At 55.6% G+C, this 20,179-nt stretch overlaps 1 protein-coding gene across 1 annotated transcript in view; it reads left to right on the top strand.

Annotated features, from left to right (window-relative positions):
• CHD3 (chromodomain helicase DNA binding protein 3) overlaps positions 1 to 20,179 on the top strand; it is a 53,610-nt gene that overhangs the window by 27,123 nt on the left and 6,308 nt on the right. Inside the window, 11 exon segments of the mRNA XM_083185658.1 lie at positions 234 to 299; positions 389 to 477; positions 770 to 903; positions 2,493 to 2,637; positions 11,358 to 11,526; positions 16,655 to 16,791; positions 16,937 to 17,081; positions 17,193 to 17,288; positions 17,406 to 17,561; positions 17,649 to 17,757; positions 18,157 to 18,289. Of these exon segments, the coding sequence (XP_083041784.1) occupies positions 234 to 299; positions 389 to 477; positions 770 to 903; positions 2,493 to 2,637; positions 11,358 to 11,526; positions 16,655 to 16,791; positions 16,937 to 17,081; positions 17,193 to 17,288; positions 17,406 to 17,561; positions 17,649 to 17,757; positions 18,157 to 18,289 (1,379 nt within the window).

Raw genomic sequence — 20,179 nt, 5'->3', positions numbered from 1 at the left:
TCTCTCTCTCTCTCTACCTCTCTATTATTTTCTCTCGCTCGCACTCTCTCTCTCTTCCTCTCTCTCTCTCCCCCTCCTTCTCTCTCCCCTGATTTCCCTGCATACTACATGCCGAGAGGGTAGACATTAAGCCCGTTGCCTATCCCTCTGACCAGTCCTACCGATAGCGCTTGGTTTCTGATCTCTGCAGCTTCCCCGTTTGCAGATCTTGTGACCCTGATCTTCTCTTGCAGATAACCAATCGGAATACTCCGTGGGCTCGGAAGAGGAGGATGAGGATTTCGATGAGCGGACAGAAGGTGAGGGCTGGAGAACACGCGGCCTGTATGCTGCCGACTTGTGTCCCCTTATTGCTCAGCTTCTTCTCTGTGTACCTGTCCCGTCACAGGAGGTCGCAGGCAGTCCCGCCGGCAGCTGCGTAACGAGAAGGATAAGCCGCTGCCGCCTCTCCTGGCGCGGGTTGGTGGAAACATAGAGGTAAGGCGGTCATTCTGTCATCGGTGTGCCCTGCGATAGATTGGCGCAGGAAGCTCTGGGGTGGTAGCAACTTCTGTGGCATGCAGGGTGTCGGGTAAATAACCGTTGCCACAGACTGGCATCCCCTCTTGCCAAGGATTATATATGAACGTAAATATGCATTTAATAACGGTAAGATTGAATGGAGATGGTAACGTTGGCATGGGAGCGGTCTTCCGCTATGGTGATACCATGGGCAGGGCCTTCATCTGGATTGGTCGCTGGTTATAGGTTCTATCGGTCCCTCCTGCAGGTTCTGGGGTTCAACACGCGGCAGCGCAAGGCCTTCCTGAACGCCGTCATGCGCTGGGGGATGCCGCCACAGGACGCCTTCAGCACCCACTGGCTGGTGAGAGATCTGCGTGGCAAGATGGAGAAGGAATTTAAGTAAGTGCAATACAGATGTAGCCTCCTCTTGCGGACATAGGGCACGTGTACATCAGGCACATACTGGTTCATCAGGCCATGCGTACACCGTGTGCTGTAGTTGCCGGCACATCAGTGTACACACTGGCCCTTATTTAGATCTGATCGCAGTACAAATGTGTTCTCAAAATGGGCAACACCATGTGCACTGCTGGTGGGGCAGATGTAACATGTATAGCGAGAGTTAGATTTGGGTGAGTTATTTTGTTTCTGTGCAGGGTAAATACTGACTGCTTTATTTTTACACTGCAAATGAGATTTCAGTTTCAACACACCCCACCCAAATGTAACTCCGGTTACATCTGCCCCACCTGCCGTGCAGCATGGTATTGTCCATTTATACTGTGGTCAGATCTGAATAAGGGCCACGGTCCGCTGCAGACTGCGGTATGTAAGGCTTGCCACGCCAGTTATCGTTACACAGCCTGGTACCAGCGAGCGGGTGCAATGCCACCTCTTCCCAAGTGATGACGCTCTTACTCATCTGACGCCTGCCCGGCCAATCCTGGTCTGTTTCCTGGGGGTGGTGACTGAGAGTCTTCCCTCCTCCCTCACACAGACCTAGATCACACTCTGCACCCAGCTGGGGAGAGACGCGAGCGGTGTCTCTATACCCGCTGCCCGGTGCAGGACAAACCCCAGAGATCGCGCAATGACACTGTACTGTCTGGGCGGGTCAGGATGCGGTGGCATGTCTGATGGGCAAGCAGGGGCGCCAGGCTCACTGCTGCACTGCAGCGGGGCACATTTGTGTCGAAACTAAAACTAATAAAAATAATGAAGCGGTTCGGCATTTGTGGGCTACATGCAAGAGCTGACAGTGTTTGCCCTGCATGCAAACATCATAAAGGTATTTGCCCCCTTGCATTGCAGGGGATACGGTCATTGCGTCACCACCAAGTAGCTCGACAAGCATTAGGTCAACATGACTTTAGGTCAACATGCAGGAAGGTCGACATGACTTTAGGTCGACATGGGGAAGGTCAACAGTCAAAAGGTTGACATGGGGTCTTTTACTGTTTTTTTCAGCCGACGTGTCGACAGGCGGTATTTCATGCCCTACCATCCACTGGGGCGTGGTGGGAGAACACAATAGTGTGCCCGAAGCCTGGCGAGCGGATGCAGTGCTAAGTTTTAGTGTTTATGTTGACTGTGTCGACATTCGTAAAAATAAATAAAAATGCAGACTTTTTTCACTGTCGAACCTACCCATGTCAACTTAATGACCCTGCCCACCTAACCCATGTAGACCTTTCTGCATGTCGACCTTAAGTCATGTCGACCTAGTGGTGTTGACCTACTTGCTGGTGACCTAATGATCCATACCCCATTGCAGCGTGGATTAGTGGCATGCGCTGGTGCTACTGCGGAGATGACTGTAAGCCCCCACAGGCGGAGCGCACCTGGCGTTCCCTTAGCAGTCGGCATATGTCGCTAGATGCGCCCGTGGTACAAGAGTCAGGCTCCTTATGATGACGCCTCTGGGATGAGGGCAGGATTAGGTATAATACAGACCGCGCTTACAGCCAGCATCTCTGTTTGCGTCCTAGAGCGTACGTGTCCCTGTTCATGAGGCATCTGTGTGAGCCGGGTGCTGACGGATCCGAGACGTTTGCAGACGGAGTTCCCCGGGAAGGGCTGTCTCGCCAGCAGGTTCTGACCCGCATCGGAGTCATGTCCCTGGTCAAGAAAAAGGTGAAAATATAAATGTGATCAACGTGTCTGACCTAGAACCAAAGAGTATGTTCCCCCAGCACACTGACTGACCCACCCCAGCACACTGACTGACCCCACCCCAGCACACTGACTGACCCACCCCAGCACACTGACTGACCCACCCCAGCACACTGACTGACCCCACCCCAGCACACTGACTGACCCACCCCAGCACACTGACTGACCCACCTCAGCACCCTGACTGACCCCAGCACCCTGACTGACCCCAGCACACTGACTGACACCTGCACACTGACTGACCCATCCCAGCACACTGACTGACCCCACCCCAGCACACTGACTGACCCCACCCCAGCACACTGACTGACCCCACCCCAGCACACTGACTGATGCCAGCACACTGACTGACACCTGCACACTGACTGACCCATCCCAGCACACTGACTGACCCCACCCCAGCACACTGACTGACCCCACCCCAGCACACTGACTGACCCCACCCCAGCACACTGACTGATGCCAGCACACTGACTGACCCACCCCAGCACACTGACTGACCCACCCCAGCACACTGACCCACCCCAGCACACTGACTGACCCACCCCAGCACACTGACTGACCCACCCCAGCACACTGACTGACTGACCCCAGCACACTGACTGACCCACCCCAGCACACTGACTGACTGACCCCAGCACACTGACTGATGCCAGCACACTGACTGACTGACCCCAGCACACTGACTGACCCACCCCAGCACACTGACTGACTGACCCCAGCACACTGACTGATGCCAGCACACTGACTGACCCACCCCAGCACACTGACTGACCCACCTCAGCACACTGACTGACGCCAGTACACTGACTGACCGACCCCAGCACACTGACTGACACCAGCACACTGACTGACCCACCCCAGCACACTGACTGACCCACCTCAGCACACTGACTGACACCAGCACACTGACTGACCCACCCCAGCACACTGACTGACCCACCCCAGCACACTGACTGACCCACCCCAGCACACTGACTGACCCCACCCCAGCACACTGACTGATGCCAGCACACTGACCCACCCCAGCACACTGACTGACCCACCCCAGCACACTGACTGACCCACCCCAGCACACTGACTGACCCACCTCAGCACACTGACTGACACCAGCACACTGACTGACCCACCCCAGCACACTGACTGACCCACCCCAGCACACTGACTGACCCCACCCCAGCACACTGACTGATGCCAGCACACTGACTGACCCACCCCAGCACACTGACTGACCCACCCCAGCACACTGACTGACCCACCCCAGCACACTGACTGACCCACCTCAGCACACTGACTGACGCCAGCACACTGACCGACCCCAGCACACTGACTGACCCACCCCAGCACACTGACTGACCCACCCCAGCACACTGACTGACACCAGCACACTGACTGACCCACCCCAGCACACTGACTGACCCACCCCAGCACACTGACTGACCCACCTCAGCACACTGACTGACACCAGCACACTGACTGACCCACCCCAGCACACTGACTGACCCACCCCAGCACACTGACTGACCCACCCCAGCACACTGACTGACCCACCCCAGCACACTGACTGACCCCACCCCAGCACACTGACTGACCCACCCCAGCACACTGACTGACCCACCCCAGCACACTGACTGACCCCACCCCAGCACACTGACTGACCCACCCCAGCACACTGACTGACCCACCTCAGCACCCTGACTGACCCCAGCACCCTGACTGACCCCAGCACACTGACTGACACCTGCACACTGACTGACCCATCCCAGCACACTGACTGACCCCACCCCAGCACACTGACTGACCCCACCCCAGCACACTGACTGACCCCACCCCAGCACACTGACTGATGCCAGCACACTGACTGACCCACCCCAGCACACTGACTGACCCACCCCAGCACACTGACTGACCCACCCCAGCACACTGACTGACCCACCCCAGCACACTGACTGACTGACCCCAGCACACTGACTGACCCACCCCAGCACACTGACTGACTGACCCCAGCACACTGACTGATGCCAGCACACTGACTGACCCACCCCAGCACACTGACTGACCCACCTCAGCACACTGACTGACGCCAGTACACTGACTGACCGACCCCAGCACACTGACTGACACCAGCACACTGACTGACCCACCCCAGCACACTGACTGACCCACCTCAGCACACTGACTGACACCAGCACACTGACTGACCCACCCCAGCACACTGACTGACCCACCCCAGCACACTGACTGACCCCACCCCAGCACACTGACCCACCCCAGCACACTGACTGACCCACCCCAGCACACTGACTGACCCACCCCAGCACACTGACTGACCCACCCCAGCACACTGACTGACCCACCTCAGCACACTGACTGACACCAGCACACTGACTGACCCACCCCAGCACACTGACTGACCCCACCCCAGCACACTGACTGACCCCACCCCAGCACACTGACTGACCCCACCCCAGCACACTGACTGATGCCAGCACACTGACTGACACCTGCACACTGACTGACCCATCCCAGCACACTGACTGACCCCACCCCAGCACACTGACTGACCCCACCCCAGCACACTGACTGACCCCACCCCAGCACACTGACTGATGCCAGCACACTGACTGACCCACCCCAGCACACTGACTGACCCACCCCAGCACACTGACCCACCCCAGCACACTGACTGACCCACCCCAGCACACTGACTGACCCACCCCAGCACACTGACTGACTGACCCCAGCACACTGACTGACCCACCCCAGCACACTGACTGACTGACCCCAGCACACTGACTGATGCCAGCACACTGACTGACCCACCCCAGCACACTGACTGACCCACCTCAGCACACTGACTGACGCCAGTACACTGACTGACCGACCCCAGCACACTGACTGACACCAGCACACTGACTGACCCACCCCAGCACACTGACTGACCCACCTCAGCACACTGACTGACACCAGCACACTGACTGACCCACCCCAGCACACTGACTGACCCACCCCAGCACACTGACTGACCCACCCCAGCACACTGACTGACCCCACCCCAGCACACTGACTGATGCCAGCACACTGACCCACCCCAGCACACTGACTGACCCACCCCAGCACACTGACTGACCCACCCCAGCACACTGACTGACCCACCTCAGCACACTGACTGACACCAGCACACTGACTGACCCACCCCAGCACACTGACTGACCCACCCCAGCACACTGACTGACCCCACCCCAGCACACTGACTGATGCCAGCACACTGACTGACCCACCCCAGCACACTGACTGACCCACCCCAGCACACTGACTGACCCACCCCAGCACACTGACTGACCCACCCCAGCACACTGACTGACCCACCTCAGCACACTGACTGACGCCAGCACACTGACCGACCCCAGCACACTGACTGACCCACCCCAGCACACTGACTGACCCACCCCAGCACACTGACTGACACCAGCACACTGACTGACCCACCCCAGCACACTGACTGACCCACCCCAGCACACTGACTGACCCACCTCAGCACACTGACTGACACCAGCACACTGACTGACCCACCCCAGCACACTGACTGACCCCACCCCAGCACACTGACTGATGCCAGCACACTGACTGACCCACCCCAGCACACTGACTGACCCACCCCAGCACACTGACTGACCCACCCCAGCACACTGACTGACCCCACCCCAGCACACTGACTGACCCACCCCAGCACACTGACTGACCCCACCCCAGCACACTGACTGACCCCACCCCAGCACACTGACTGACCCACCCCAGCACACTGACTGACCCACCTCAGCACCCTGACTGACCCCAGCACCCTGACTGACCCCAGCACCCTGACTGACCCCAGCACACTGACTGACACCTGCACACTGACTGACCCATCCCAGCACACTGACTGACCCCACCCCAGCACACTGACTGACCCCACCCCAGCACACTGACTGACCCCACCCCAGCACACTGACTGATGCCAGCACACTGACTGACCCACCCCAGCACACTGACTGACCCACCCCAGCACACTGACCCACCCCAGCACACTGACTGACCCACCCCAGCACACTGACTGACTGACCCCAGCACACTGACTGACCCACCCCAGCACACTGACTGATGCCAGCACACTGACTGACCCACCCCAGCACACTGACTGACCCACCTCAGCACACTGACTGACGCCAGTACACTGACTGACCGACCCCAGCACACTGACTGACACCAGCACACTGACTGACCCACCCCAGCACACTGACTGACCCACCTCAGCACACTGACTGACACCAGCACACTGACTGACCCACCCCAGCACACTGACTGACCCACCCCAGCACACTGACTGACCCCACCCCAGCACACTGACTGATGCCAGCACACTGACCCACCCCAGCACACTGACTGACCCACCCCAGCACACTGACTGACCCACCCCAGCACACTGACTGACCCACCTCAGCACACTGACTGACACCAGCACACTGACTGACCCACCCCAGCACACTGACTGACCCACCCCAGCACACTGACTGACCCCACCCCAGCACACTGACTGATGCCAGCACACTGACTGACCCACCCCAGCACACTGACTGACCCACCCCAGCACACTGACTGACCCACCTCAGCACACTGACTGACGCCAGCACACTGACCGACCCCAGCACACTGACTGACCCACCCCAGCACACTGACTGACCCACCCCAGCACACTGACTGACACCAGCACACTGACTGACCCACCCCAGCACACTGACTGACCCACCCCAGCACACTGACTGACCCACCTCAGCACACTGACTGACACCAGCACACTGACTGACCCACCCCAGCACACTGACTGACCCCACCCCAGCACACTGACTGATGCCAGCACACTGACTGACCCACCCAAGCACACTGACTGACCCACCCCAGCACACTGACTGATGCCAGCACACTGACCCACCCCAGCACACTGACTGACCCACCCCAGCACACTGACTGACCCACCCCAGCACACTGACTGACTGACCCCAGCACACTGACTGACCCACCCCAGCACACTGACTGACTGACCCCAGCACACTGACTGATGCCAGCACACTGACTGACCCACCCCAGCACACTGACTGACCCACCTCAGCACACTGACTGACACCAGCACACTGACTGACCCACCCCAGCACACTGACTGACCCACCTCAGCACACTGACTGACACCAGCACACTGACTGACCCACCCCAGCACACTGACTGACCCACCCCAGCACACTGACTGACCCCACCCCAGCACACTGACTGATGCCAGCACACTGACTGACCCACCCCAGCACACTGACTGACCCACCCCAGCACACTGACTGACCCACCCCAGCACACTGACTGACCCACCCCAGCACACTGACTGACCCACCTCAGCACACTGACTGACGCCAGCACACTGACCGACCCCAGCACACTGACTGACCCACCCCAGCACACTGACTGACCCACCCCAGCACACTGACTGACACCAGCACACTGACTGACCCACCCCAGCACACTGACTGACCCACCCCAGCACACTGACTGACCCACCTCAGCACACTGACTGACACCAGCACACTGACTGACCCACCCCAGCACACTGACTGACCCCACCCCAGCACACTGACTGACACCAGCACACTGACTGACCCACCCCAGCACACTGACTGACCCACCCCAGCACACTGACTGACCCACCTCAGCACACTGACTGACACCAGCACACTGACTGACCCACCCCAGCACACTGACCGACCCCAGCACACTGACTGACCCACCCCAGCACCCTGACTGACCCCAGCACACTGACTGACCCACCCCAGCACACTGACTGACCCACCCCAGCACACTGACTGACCCACCCCAGCACACTGACTGACCCACCTCAGCACACTGACTGACCCACCTCAGCACACTGACTGACCCACCCCAGCACACTGACCGACCCCAGCACACTGACCCACCCCAGCACACTGACTGACCCACCCCAGCACACTGACTGACCCACCCCAGCACACTGACTGACCCACCCCAGCACACTGACTGACCCACCCCAGCACACTGACTAACCCACCCCAGCACACTGACTGACTGACCCCAGCACCCTGACTGACCCCAGCACCCTGACTGACCCCAGCACACTGACTGACCCACCCCAGCACACTGACTGACCCACCCCAGCACACTGACTGACCCACCCCAGCACCCTGACTGACCCCAGCACACTGACTGACCCACCCCAGCACACTGACTGACCCACCCCAGCACACTGACTGACCCACCCCAGCACACTGACTGACCCACCCCAGCACACTGACTGACCCACCCCAGCACACTGACTGACCCACCCCAGCACCCTGACTGACTGACCCCAGCACCCTGACTGACCCCAGCACACTGACTGACCCACCCCAGCACCCTGACTGACCGACCCCAGCACCCTGACTGACCCACCTCAGCACACTGACTGACGCCAGCACACTGACTGACCCACCCCAGCACACTGACTGACCCAAACCAGCACACTGACTGACCCACCTCAGCACACTGACTGACCCACCCCAGCACACTGACCGACCCCAGCACACTGACCCACCCCAGCACACTGACTGACCCACCCCAGCACACTGACTGACCCACCCCAGCACACTGACTGACCCACCCCAGCACACTGACTGACCCACCCCAGCACACTGACTGACCCACCCCAGCACACTGACTAACCCACCCCAGCACACTGACTGACTGACCCCAGCACCCTGACTGACCCCAGCACCCTGACTGACCCCAGCACCCTGACTGACCCCAGCACACTGACTGACCCACCCCAGCACACTGACTGACCCACCCCAGCACCCTGACTGACCCCAGCACACTGACTGACCCACCCCAGCACACTGACTGACCCACCCCAGCACACTGACTGACCCACCCCAGCACACTGACTGACCCACCCCAGCACACTGACTGACCCACCCCAGCACCCTGACTGACTGACCCCAGCACCCTGACTGACCCCAGCACACTGACTGACCCACCCCAGCACCCTGACTGACCGACCCCAGCACCCTGACTGACCCACCTCAGCACACTGACTGACGCCAGCACACTGACTGACCCACCCCAGCACACTGACTGACCCAAACCAGCACACTGACTGACCCACCTCAGCACACTGACTGACCCACCCCAGCACACTGACTGACCCATCCCAGCACACTGACCGACCCCAGCACACTGACCCACCCCAGCACACTGACTGACCCACCCCAGCACACTGACTGACCCACCCCAGCACACTGACTGACCCACCCCAGCACACTGACTGACCCACCCCAGCACACTGACTAACCCACCCCAGCACACTGACTGACTGACCCCAGCACACTGACTGACTGACCCCAGCACACTGACTGACTGACCCCAGCACACTGACTGACCCACCCCAGCACACTGACTGACCCACCCCAGCACACTGACTGACCCACCCCAGCACACTGACTGACCCACCCCAGCACACTGACTGACCCCAGCACACTGACTGACCCACCCCAGCACACTGACTGACCCACCCCAGCACCCTGACTGACCCCAGCACCCTGACTGACCCCAGCACACTGACTGACCCACCCCAGCACCCTGACTGACCGACCCCAGCACCCTGACTGACCCACCTCAGCACACTGACTGACGCCAGCACACTGACTGACCCACCCCAGCACACTGACTTACCCAAACCAGCACACTGACTGACCCACCTCAGCACACTGTCTGACCCACCTCAGCACACTGACTGACACCAGCACACTGACTGACCCACCCCAGCACACTGACTGACCCACCCCAGCACACTGACTGACCCACCCCAGCACACTGACTGACCCACCTCAGCACACTGACTGACACCAGCACACTGACTGACCCACCCCAGCACACTGACCGACCCCAGCACACTGACCGACCCCAGCACACTGACTGACCCACCCCAGCACACTGACTGACCCACCCCAGCACACTGACTGACCCACCCCAGCACACTGACTGACCCACCCCAGCACACTGACTGACCCACCCCAGCACACTGACTGACCCACCCCAGCACACTGACTGACCCACCTCAGCACACTGACTGACCCACCCCAGCACACTGACTGACTGACCCTAGCACCCTGACTCACCCCAGCACCCTGACTGACCCCAGCACACTGACTGACCCACCCCAGCACACTGACTGACCCACCCCAGCACACTGACTGACCCACCCCAGCACACTGACTGACCCACCCCAGCACACTGACTGACCCACCCCAGCACCCTGACTGACTGACCCCAGCACCCTGACTGACCCCAGCACACTGACTGACCCACCCCAGCACCCTGACTGACTGACCCCAGCACCCTGACTGACCCCAGCACACTGACTGACCCACCCCAGCACCCTGACTGACCCCAGCACCCTGACTGACCCACCCCAGCACACTGACTGACCCACCCCAGCACACTGACTGACCCACCCCAGCACCCTGACTGACCCCAGCACACTGACTGACCCCAGTAACCAGATTTATATTACAGAGGCCTTGGTTAAATATAGTTACAGGGATCCTCTGTTATTCCTGCCTGATGCCCGTCCATTTCTTCCTACCATCCAGATTCAGGAGTTTGAGCATATTAACGGGCGATGGAGTATGCCGGAGCTAATGCCGGACCCCAGCTTGGACTCCTCCAAGCTTTCTTCGCGGGCATCTTCACCCACCGTGAAGACCAGCACCACCACGCCGGACCCCAGCCTCACCAATACCCCCTGCACATCCAAACCAGGTATGAGGGAGTGTGGAGATGAAGGGGTGACTGGATGTATGTCAGGGTGGATGATCCGCAGCAGATCTGCGGTCCCATCGGCCGATTAGTGTGAGTGTCACAGCCAATAGCATTCATCACAAGCTTCATATGATGTGTATGCCAATCATCCAATTGTTGTACACTGGGGACTTTGGGATACAGAGAGTGGAACCAGAAGATTGGGAACTACATCTTAAATAGGTCTGTAGCCCCTCCCCCTCTATATCTTACATATGTCTGTAGCTCCTCCCCCTCTATATCTTCCAAAGGTCTCTAGCTCCTCCTCCTCTATCTTACATATGTCTGTAGCTCCTCCTCCTCTATATCTTACATGTCTGTAGCTCCTCCTCCTCCTCTATATCTTACATAGGTCTCTAGCTGCTCCTCCCTTATCTTTCTTATGTCTGTAGCTCCTCCCTTCTATATCTTACAAAGGTCTGTAGCTCCTCCTCCTCTATATCTTACATGCCTGTAGCTCATCCTCCTCTATATCTTACATGTCTGTAGCTCCTCCTCCTCCTCTATATCTTACATAGGTCTCTAGCTGCTCCTCCCTTATCTTACATATGTCTGTAGCTCCTCCTCCTCTATATCTTCCAAAGGTCTCTAGCTCCTCCTCCTCTATATCTTACACATGTCTGTAGCTCCTCCTCCTCCTCCTCCTCTATATCTTACATAGGTCTCTAGCCGGTCCTCCCTTATCTTTCATATGTCTGTAGCTCCTCCCTTCTATATCTTACAAAGGTCTGTAGCTCCTGCCCTTCTATACCTATGCCTGCTTTTATGTTGCTATGACAGACAGGCCTACCATACAGCAACTATTGATAGGTCATTGGGTGGTCTGTGGACCCAAAGATCTGTCACTACGATGACCTAGGGCCCAGGTCAGGTGAAGAAGTCGAAACTAAAGTGACTGAGGGGGTTGTCCTACATGATCGCTGCCATCTTGCTTCTGGACCATGAGGGGGGGATTTTCTTCCTGGCAGATTGAAACTGTTCAAACTCCCAGGATCATAAGGAGCTCCCTCTCCACCAGCTGCTCCATGGAGATCTCCCATGTGAGTTCCTTCTTGCCCCGTATTTGGTTGACCAGGTTCCATATCTGCTGCTCTGGAAGCAGCACCAGACTTGGGTAGAAGATCATCCATTTTCTGGGTTTGACTAAATTCTCTTTGTTGCATCCTTAATCCTCCTGCCTATCCCACAAGTGTAAGTGCCTGTGGACTACTGACACCCCAGACATGGGGCTGATTCTTCACAGTCGGAGAATGAGACCTCAGCCAGGGACAATAAATAAGTTTTAGCTTGCCCACATTTACCACAAACCCGAGACACCAAAGGATCCAGTTGCTTCTAGGATTCAGTGTATGAGGAAGCATCTGGTTCTAGTTCCTCCTCCGCCTCATCGTTACCACTTACCCAGCGCTGGGTTTCAGTTCACACATATGAGACCTGAGCCTCCCTTAGGAGCTACGGACAACCGGCTTGCACAGCTTTCAGTAGGCTTACAGGATAATAGACAGTAGGCAGAATTGTTCCCCTTGGTGGAGTGTTCTCTGGTGTGCACTTGGGTGATGCAACTTTGGGGTATATTTAATGTTTTTTGCTCGCTGTCACAGCTCGCACGGTCAGTATTCACCTGACCCTCTACACACACCATTTCCATGTCGCTAGGTTTTTGCAGCATCGATGACACAGCGTGTGTGGCCGCTAAAGCAGCGAGGCGCGGGGCTAAATGCAGCGGGATCCCTGCCTTAGCTGCGAGCCTCACTTTTTTGGGGGAATCCTCCCCGTCCTCTGACAGCAGAGATTCCCCTGGAACGTAGATTATAGTGAGCGGCCGGCGCGGGGGTTAAACGCCGAGGGTCACTTGTTTTTCATCGTTCCCCGCCATTTAACCCACTCACCGGCCGCATTGAATATGGCCCTTTGAATGGTGGCCATGAAGGGGTAGTCTTGGCACCACAATTGAGGTGGAGAACCAGCAGCCACGATTGCATGCAAGGTGCACCTCCTGAGACGGTGCAGCCAGCCTATGCCAAGTCTATCGCAGCTATCACAGCTCATCAAATGCTTTTGGGACCTAAGCAGTGATTCTCCCCTTCCCAGTTCTCTCCAAGGGAGTCACTGGGCCCAACTGGCAGGAACATTACTCCCAACTGGATGTAATGTGTATACAACAGTGCCAGATCTATGGGCAGGCGGATCGCTGTGGGGGATGTGAGTGTGTTAATGCATGTGTGTATTACAGGCGGATCGCTGTGGGGGATGTGAGTGTGTTAATGCATGTGTGTATTACAGGTGGATCGCTGTGGGGGGATGTGAGTGTGTTAAAGCATGTGTGTATTACAGGTGGATCGCTGTGAGGGGATGTGAGTGTGTTAATGCATGTGTGTATTCCAGGTGGATCGCTGTGGGAGGATGTGAGTGTGTTAATGCATGTGTGTATTACATGTGGATCGCTGTGGGAGGATGTGAGTGTGTTAATGCATGTGTGTATTGCAGGTGGATCGCTGTGGGGGGATGTGAGTGTGTTAATGCATGTGTGTATTGCAGGTGGATTGCTGTGGGGTATGTGAGTGTGTTAATGCATGTGTGTATTACAGGTGGATCGCTGTGTGGGGATGTGAGTGTGTTAATGCAGGTGTGTATTCCCGGTGGATCGCTGTGGGGGGATGGGAGTGTGTTAATGCATGTGTGTATTACAGGTGGATCGCTGTGGGGGATGTGAGTGTGTTAATGAATGTGTGTATTACAGGTGGATCGCTGTGGGGGGATGTGAGTGTGTTAATGCATGTGTGTATTCCCGGTGGATCGCTGTGGGAGGATGTGAGTGTGTTAATGCATGTGTGTATTACAGGTGGATCACTGTGGGCGATGTGAGTGTGTTAATGCATTTGTGTATTACAGGTGGATCGCTGTGGGGGGATGTGAGTGTGTTAATGCATGTGTGTATTACAGGTGGATCGCTGTGGGGGATGGGAGTGTGTTAATGCATGTGTGTATTACAGGTGGATCGCTGTGAGGGGATGTGAGTGTGTTAATGCATGTGTGTATTCCCGGTGGATCGCTGTGGGAGGATGTGAGTGTGTTAATGCATGTGTGGATTACAGGTGGATCGCTGTGGGGGGATGTGAGTGTGTTAATGCATGTGTGTGGATCGCTGTGGGGGGATGTGAGTGTGTTAATGCATGTGTGTATTACATGTGGATCACTGTGGGAGGATGTGAGTGTGTTAATGCATGTGTGTATTGCAGGTGGATCGCTGTGGGGGGATGTGAGTGTGTTAATGCATGTGTGTATTGCAGGTGGATTGCTGTGGGGTATGTGAGTGTGTTAATGCATGTGTGTATTACAGGTGGATCGCTGTGGGGGGATGTGAGTGTGTTAATGCATGTGTGTATTACAGGTGGATCGCTGTGGGGGGATGTGAGTGTGTTAATGCAGGTGTGTATTCCCGGTGGATCGCTGTGGGGGGATGGGAGTGTGTTAATGCATGTGTGTATTACAGGTGGATCGCTGTGGGGGATGTGAGTGTGTTAATGAATGTGTGTATTACAGGTGGATCGCTGTGGGGGGATGTGAGTGTGTTAATGAATGTGTGTATTACAGGTGGATCGCTGTGGGAGGATGTGAGTGTGTTAATGCATGTGTGTATTACAGGTGGATCGCTGTGGGCGATGTGAGTGTGTTAATGCATTTGTGTATTACAGGTGGATCGCTGTGGGGGGATGTGAGTGTGTTAATGCATGTGTGTATTACAGGTGGATCGCTGTAGGAGGATGTGAGTGTGTTAATGCATGTGTGTATTACAGGTTGATCGCTGTGGGGGATGGGAGTGTGTTAATGCATGTGTGTATTACAGGTGGATCGCTGTGAGGGGATGTGAGTGTGTTAATGCATGTGTGTATTCCCGGTGGATCGCTGTGGGAGGATGTGAGTGTGTTAATGCATGTGTGGATTACAGGTGGATCGCTGTGGGGGGATGTGAGTGTGTTAATGCATGTGTGTATTACAGGTGGATCGCTGTGGGGGGATGTGAGTGTGTTAATGCATGTGTGTATTCCCGGTGGATCGCTGTGGGGGGATGTGAGTGTGTTAATGCATGTGTGTATTACAGGTGGATCGCTGTGGGGGGGTCGTGAGTGTGTTAATGAATGTGTGTATTACAGGTGGATCGCTGTGGGGGGATGTGAGTGTGTTAATGCATGTGTGTATTACAGGTGGATCGCTGTGGGAGGATGTAAGTGTGTTAATGAATGTGTGTATTACAAGTGGATCGCTGTGGGGGGATGTGAGTGTGTTAATGCATGTGTGTATTCCCGGTGGATCGCTGTGGGAGGATGTGAGTGTGTTAATGCATGTGTGTATTACAGGTGGATCACTGTGGGCGATGTGAGTGTGTTAATGCATTTGTGTATTACAGGTGGATCGCTGTGGGGGGATGTGAGTGTGTTAATGCATGTGTGTATTACAGGTGGATCGCTGTAGGAGGATGTGAGTGTGTTAATGCATGTGTGTATTACAGGTGGATCGCTGTGGGGGGATGTGAGTGTGTTAATGCATGTGTGTATTACAGGTGGATCGCTGTGGGGGGATGTGAGTGTGTTAATGTATGTGTGTATTACAGGTGGATCGCTGTGGGGGATGTGAGTGTGTTAATGCATGTGTGTATTACAGGTGGATCGCTGTGGGGGGATGTGAGTGTGTTAATGCATGTGTGTATTACAGGTGGATCGCTGTGGGGGGATGTGAGTGTGTTAATGCATGTGTGTATTACAGGTGGATCGCTGTGGGGGGATGTGAGTGTGTTAATGCATGTGTGTATTACAGGTGGATCGCTGTGGGGGGATGTGAGTGTGTTAATGCATGTGTGTATTACAGGTGGATCGCTGTGGGGGGATGTGAGTGTGTTAATGCATGTGTGTATTACAGGTGGATCGCTGTGGGGGGATGTGAGTGTGTTAATGCATGTGTGTATTACAGGTGGATCGCTGTGGGGGGATGTGAGTGTGTTAATGCATGTGTGTATTACAGGTGGATCGCTGTGGGGGGATGTATAAAATAAATATGCATGTCTCTCATACTTCGTGTTTTTTTCTTCTAGCTACTCCAGCCCCAAGTGAGCGGGCAGAAAATGGGGGGACGCCTGTTGATAGAGTCGAGGAGACGGAGGGCAAGGAAGAGAGGGAGAAAGAGGTGAAAGGAAAAGAGAAGGAGGGGGAAAACACAGCAACTGTGAGGGTAAGGCTATGCCTGGATATCATAGTTATACAGGGCATCCCCTCCTATATTTCCCTTGATGCTTCTGTCTCTATCTGCTGCACCCGCTGGATCACTAGGAACTAGCGTGACTTCAATCTTACATATTCTTCCATCTCTCCTCTAGACCCCGAGTCCCCAGGATGCCGCCAGCCCATCTTCCAACTCTGCTGCAGAGAAGAGCGATGAGAAACACCCGGTAGACCCACCAGATTTGCACCCAGGGAAACCGGAGGTGGGGAAGCAAACCCCAGTCCCGGCAGAGAGGAACGGTGCGTACACACAACGCCAGCCATAGCGTCAGTCTGACCATAGTTATCTCCCCCGCTCCAGTGTACTGTCCTTGTATGGCATGGTGTTTGATCTACGTTGTTGTCCTACAGCTCCTCAGGCTGACAAACCACAGGATGGGGCCACTGAGAAGGAGTTGACCGCCGCAGAAGACCAACCGGGCACGGGGCAGGCAGAGACGCCACGGGGTAAGTGTGCCCCACAGGTTCCCTGCTCATGAATTGCTTGTCCCATTCTTGGTCAAAAAAAGAACATGTCTAGCTCGGGTTACTGGTTGTCCCATACGATGCGTTCCTGCCTCTTAGGGCCGGAGGAGGTGAGATGTGAGAGGGAGGCACCAAAAGACGCGAAGCCCAACAACCAACAGCGGGAAGAGCTGAGGAACAGCAACACGAGGAAGGAGGAGATCCGGGCGGAGCGGCCTCGGTTCATGTTTAATATTGCCGATGGGGGTTTCACAGGTAAGAGTGTATTATGTGCAGGCAGGTATGAAAGGATGGGATCCAGGGACGTGGGCTGCTAAACATGTGCCCTTTTATTGCCTTCAGAACTTCACACCTTGTGGCAGAATGAGGAGCGGGCAGCCATCTGCTCCGGCAGGCTGAACGAGATCTGGCACCGCCGGCACGATTACTGGCTGCTGGCTGGAGTTGTGGTGTATCCTTGCTTGTTATATAGACTTTGTTAGTCTTATTGTATGTACGGATAAATAGAAAGAGTCTGTCTGACTTACCCAGCGTCCTGTCCGCTACGCCAATCTTCTCCCTCCAACCAGCAACGAGGCATCTGTAATAAGGTTAGTCTGGCAGAAGCAAAAGGTTCCCTCCTGTTGCCAGCCTCACCCTGACCGCTTCCGTCATCAGTATTATCACACAGCTAGCCAGTGCAAATCTGGTTACACAGAGGAAGACAAAATAGGTGAAATGTAGCTGTACAGCACACAAACCTGTGTGATATATATATCATGTATATGATGTACGTAGGTGGAACTTTCTCAATGTCTTGGTTGGGTTTTGCTGTAGAAAGATTTGCATTCTCTCCTTAGCCCTTTTGTAGACACGGTTATGCGCGGTGGCAAGATCTCCAGAATGACCCTCCGTTTTCGATCATTAATGAGCCCTTTAAATCCGAGACCAACAAAGGGAACTTCCTGGAGATGAAGAACAAGTTCCTAGCAAGACGGTTCAAGGTGCGGAACCTCCGCCAGCTTATAGTTTGACATTGCCCACCTCTGTAGTCTCCTTCCATCTAGATGCCTGTCTAGACCGTTATACACTTTATTCTCACACTTTGGGTTTTATTTTTTACCTCTATTAAATTGTGAATTCCCCCCCCCCCCCCTTCTCACTGATTGCCTGTATGTAAATGTAATGAGCAGAGAACCCCACACCCTAACTGCTCTTACAGCAGAGAACCCCACACCCTAACTGCTCTTACAGCAGAGAACCCCACACCCTAACTGCTCTTACAGCAGAGAACCCCACACCATAACTGCTCTTACAGCAGAGACCCCACCACCCTAACTGCTCTTACAGCAGAGACCCCACCACCCTAGCTGCTCTTACAGCGGAGAACCCCACACCCTAACTGCTCTTACAGCAGAGAACCCCACACCCTAACTGCTCTTACAGCAGAGATCCCCACACCCTAACTGCTCTTACAGCAGAGAACCCCACACCATAACTGCTCTTACAGCAGAGAACCCCACACCCTAGCTGCTCTTACAGCAGAGAACCCCGCACCCTAGCTGCTCTTACAGCAGAGAACCCCGCACCCTAGCTGCTCTTACAGCAGAGAACCCCACACCCTAGCTGCTCTTACAGCAGAGAACCCCACACCCTAACTGCTCTTACAGCAGAGAACCCCACACCATAACTGCTCTTACAGCAGAGACCCCACCACCCTAACTGCTCTTACAGCAGAGACCCCACCACCCTAGCTGCTCTTACAGCGGAGAACCCCACACCCTAACTGCTCTTACAGCAGAGAACCCCACACCCTAACTGCTCTTACAGCAGAGATCCCCACACCCTAACTGCTCTTACAGCAGAGAACCCCACACCATAACTGCTCTTACAGCAGAGAACCCCACACCCTAGCTGCTCTTACAGCAGAGAACCCCGCACCCTAGCTGCTCTTACAGCAGAGAACCCCGCACCCTAGCTGCTCTTACAGCAGAGAACCCCACACCCTAGCTGCTCTTACAGCAGAGAACCCCACACCCTAACTGCTCTTACAGCAGAGAACCCCACACCCTAACTGCTCTTACAGCAGAGAACCCCACACCCTAACTGCACTTACAGCAGAGACCCCCACACCCTAACTGCACTTACAGCAGAGACCCCAACACCCTAACTGCACTTACAGCAGAGAACCCCACACCCTAGCTGCTCTTACAGCAGAGAACCCCACACCCTAGCTGCTCTTACAGCAGAGACCCCCACACCCTAGCTGCTCTTACAGCAGAGAACCCCACACCCTAGCTGCTCTTACAGCAGAGAACCCTACACCCTAACTGCTCTTACAGCAGAGAACCCCACACCCTAGCTGCTCTTACAGCAGAGAACCCCACACCCTAGCTGCTCTTACAGCAGAGAACCCCACACCCTAGCTGCTCTTACAGCAGAGAACCCCACACCCTAGCTGCTCTTACAGCAGAGAACCCCACACCCTAGCTGCTCTTACAGCAGAGAACCCCACACCCTAACTGCTCTTACAGCAGAGAACCCCACACCCTAAGTGCTCTTACAGCAGAGAACCCCACACCCTAACTGCTCTTACAGCAGAGAACCCCACACCCTAGCTGCTCTTACAGCAGAGAACCCCACACCCGAGCTGCTCTTCTATCACAATCAGATGTGATGACTCCTGAATGAAATCCCCTCCTATCCCATACTAGCCTCTTCATAGGGGCCCTCCCCCTGGGACACCCACCATTCTCTCCACCCAGCAACCACACATTTTGTATATGTGAAACGCATCGCTGTATGTTCACACACACATATATATATATATATATATATATATATACATATATATATATATGCTGCATTGCTGCTGTCTCCTGTTGTGTCTTGTT

The sequence above is a fragment of the Crinia signifera genome, chromosome 4 (genome assembly GCF_055691185.1).
Source record: "Crinia signifera chromosome 4, ASM5569118v1, whole genome shotgun sequence".
Classification (NCBI taxonomy): domain Eukaryota; kingdom Metazoa; phylum Chordata; class Amphibia; order Anura; family Myobatrachidae; genus Crinia; species Crinia signifera.
Note: the sequence above shows the minus strand (reverse complement) of the source record. Positions and strands in the feature narration are given on the sequence as shown.